Genomic DNA, 3,543 nt, shown 5'->3' with positions numbered 1-3,543 from the left:
TTCTCGCGTCCTGGCCTCCGGGATTGGGTGGGGCCTACCTGGCTCTGTGAGCGCTTTTCGGCTGGGAATCGTGGTGGTATGAGTCCGGCCCACACTCGGATCCAAGAGCCCTGCCACTCCCAGAGCAAATTTTTGTTTCTTAATTTATCCAGCCTCTCGTATTTTGCTATAGCAACATACATTTTCCTAAGGTATACAAACATAAACATGTTTATCCCAGAACAAGGAGGAAATACTTCCAACACATTGAGTTCTCTATCTCTGTAATTCTGCTTATGTGCTAGTATTTTCAGGTATTTTCCTTTAGTGATTTCTCTGCATTGCTTTTGGTTTGAAGGAAATCATCAGCTAATCATTATATTTTACCTGTGCATGATGACCCAAAAGTCCACTGATACAACTTCATTCTGGGGCATTAATTGTCTTCAATCAGTTTGAATGATTGCAGTTTTGTGGAACTTTATCTCCTAGCTCTAGCAATTTTATCCTTGTTCCCTTTGTGGAACGGCAGGTGAATTTCCTTGGTACTCAGAGTCAATCATTCCAGCTGACACTGGAACATTCTTGTTCATCTTTTGATTCAAAGGCATGAGGAATCTAAATTGCTCTGGTGTCAAATGAAATTTTGACTTCCCAGAGCAATTGATCTTTTTCTTTCTTCTTGAAGTATTCCTCCTTTTAGAATTAAAATATCTAAAGCATTTGAGTGTAAAATACTTGAAGGACAAAAAAGCATGCGTTAGCATCTCAGTAGGTATAATGCTAAGTGATATCATTTAAATTTTCTTCTCTTGATTTCTGTATATTCTGGTTATTAGAGAGAGATGTGATCCAGGCATGATAGCGCACGCCTGTCATCTCAACACTCAGGAGTATGATGCATAGATAGATGGATAGATAGTGATAGATCGCTGTACAAGAAGGTCATTGACCAGATTGAATATAAAATATTGAATTCCGTTTATCATTTTGCAACTACAAATGAAATGACTAACTGCTTCTGTATGCAGACATCTAGAGAAGCTGCCACAACAATTTGACACTCACAGAATCACTCCAACAACATTTTACCACCAACCCAAATTCTTATGATTTCAAGGCTCTGAATTCTTTCATACCAGGTAAGGGTCACAGTCAGGGCAGGGCCTACCCTTGTCCTCAGGGACTCAGGATAGACAGACATACCTGACCTCAAGCTTCCAATACATACAGAACTTGGTTATCTCTCTGATTGTGAGTTTTCTCTGCACACCTTTTTCTTCCATTGATCCATGCTCAGGACTCTCACTGTCCCAAATCAATGGACAGATGTGAAATTTGTAGAGGTCAATGCCCCTAAGCACTTTGAAAATCAGATCTGCTTTGGTGTCCAAATTTTATTGAGAATAGTGTAACTAAAGTAAATTGACTGCGCATGTGAACAGGCACTAGGTATAAGACATTATAGCAACGTCTCAGAAACGCAGTAGTAGTTACAATTGGATCCAAAAAAATTCAGTTTTGATGAGTGCTCTGTGGTTGCAAGGTGTGTGACAGAATTGGTGGTCTGAATTAACTACTTGCCAGCAGAAAATCTACCACAGAAGAATCAACACCAATTAGCAATACCTTGGCACTGCCCAATGTCCTCAGAGATGGAAAACTAAATAGCTCCACTAACATGTGGACATCTACATCAAAATACAGAATGTTGTCCGCTTACTTAGAATAAAAGGGTTTGCATGAACCAGAATTGGGAGGAGCTCTTCAAAATGAGATGCCCTAGAGGCAAAACTGAAGGTAGGGGGAAGACCTCCAGTCTTCCAAGGTGATAAATTCCAGGATTAACTGTTTGTGCACCTGAAAACTAAGGAGACTATGCAGTCAGTTGAGTTGTAATCAGTAGTTTCATGGAAAAAAATTTAGTATGTAACCCATTCTGATATAGGTGTGCATAGAAAATAAGATTGACTCCATGGAAACATAATACTGTGTGATCCGAAACATAAAAGATCATTAGAATCTCTGTGCTAGTGGCCACTGATGGAGATGCTAATCAACGGGAGAGAAAAACCTCCCAACTTTTTCTCCACATTTGCTGGAAAGTTGGTTCTCTACAATCGGAGGTACTGCGCGCCCCCTCCTGGTCGTGAGTGCCACTGCAGGGAGGTTTGTGTCGGCTCCCACTTGCATCAAACCACTGTGTCTCCTGCACAGTAATATGTGGCCGTGTCGGCCGTGGTGACCGAGTTCAGCTGCAGCGAGAACTTGTTACTGGCTGTGGAGATGGAGATGCGGCTCTGCAAGGATGGGTTGTAGCTAGTGCTACCACCGTAGTTTATGTACCCCATCCACTCCAGGCTCTTTCCTGGTGGCTGACGGATGCAGCTCCAGTAGTAGTAACGAGTGGTGATGGAGACACCGGAGACCGTGCAGGTGAGGGTCAGCGTCTCTGAGGGATTGACCAGGCTGGGTCCGGACTCCTCCAGCTGCACCGCGGACAGGACACCTGGGAACAAGGAAACACTTTCCATCAGCCGTCTGCTTTCAGAATCTTCCCGTGGACCCATGTCTGACAATAAGGACACTCACCATGGGGCCCTGCCGCCAGGCACAGGAGAAGACCCAGCAGTCTCATATTCTAGACCGCACCTTTGCCTTCTCCAGAGATCTTAGCCGTGTCTGAGGAAGGAGCTGTGAGCTCCAGGAACCCAAGAGGGGATTTTTATCTAGATTTGGAAGACTAATTTGCATATGGGAGGTCCCTGTCCTTTATGATGAGTGAAACAAAGCCCAAAATCTTTCTGGTCCTTGTGCTTCTGAGAGGAATCTCTTTTCATGAATCAATGGTGTTCAAGTTTGTGATCAGTGGAAGCTGATTTCAGAGGACTGCAGGAAGCAAGGCAGGGATGACCCCACCTTCCTGATCCCAGATCAGCTTCCTCAGTTCCTTTCTCCCTCTTTGTGCCACAGCCAGACTCCTCCTCACACATGGGCTCTGCTCCTGCTACTTCAGGACTGATATGAGCACAGTTCCCTCTTCTTCTCCCTGGTCTCCATCCTCTGGATCCATTCATGCTACTTGAGAGCGTGCTTCACCATCACCGCTGCTGTCAGGAGAGGTCCATCTGCCTTCCGCTCTAAGGCATCCTGTGATCCAAGTCCCACCTGACCAGATCCAGCAGATAATAGATATAATGATGTGTGTTCTGTGTTCACCGCATAGAGATGTTTCTAATAATTGGGGAAGAGAAGGAGGCCCTCTGTGTTAAGTGTCCTATAACCACATGACCTTGTGCAGCCCCTGAAAGGTCATTCCCCATCTAGGTTTAGCTTTCCCTCTCGTTTAAAGGAGGTTATTCTTAAATTCCAAATCCTTCCCTATTTATCATTATCATTTTTTGAACAATTACACATTATGAACACTATGCAGATGATGATGATGTCCTTAAAATTAAAACTTAACTCCAACTCTTCAATCATATTTTAGCCTATGGTGTCCTGTTCTTGATTGCTATTGGTGCACTGAGGATTCCATAAAATGTTTTTCAGTACAACACAGCA

The 3,543-nt window shown here is 43.7% G+C and overlaps 1 gene segment (V, D, J or C); it reads right to left on the bottom strand.

The window, feature by feature from the left end:
• Window positions 1-2,171: 2,171 nt before the first annotated feature.
• LOC102029017 lies at window positions 2,172-2,669 on the bottom strand. The segment is given in 2 exon segments: window positions 2,172-2,488; window positions 2,572-2,669. Coding segments are annotated over 2 exon segments (363 nt in total).
• Window positions 2,670-3,543: the final 874 nt, after the last annotated feature.

This window comes from Chinchilla lanigera, unplaced genomic scaffold (genome assembly GCF_000276665.1).
Source record: "Chinchilla lanigera isolate Chin_1 unplaced genomic scaffold, ChiLan1.0 scaffold00168, whole genome shotgun sequence".
NCBI classification, from domain to species: Eukaryota; Metazoa; Chordata; class Mammalia; order Rodentia; family Chinchillidae; genus Chinchilla; species Chinchilla lanigera.
The sequence above is the reverse complement of the archived record's forward strand: the minus strand, read 5'-3'. Positions and strand labels throughout refer to the sequence as shown.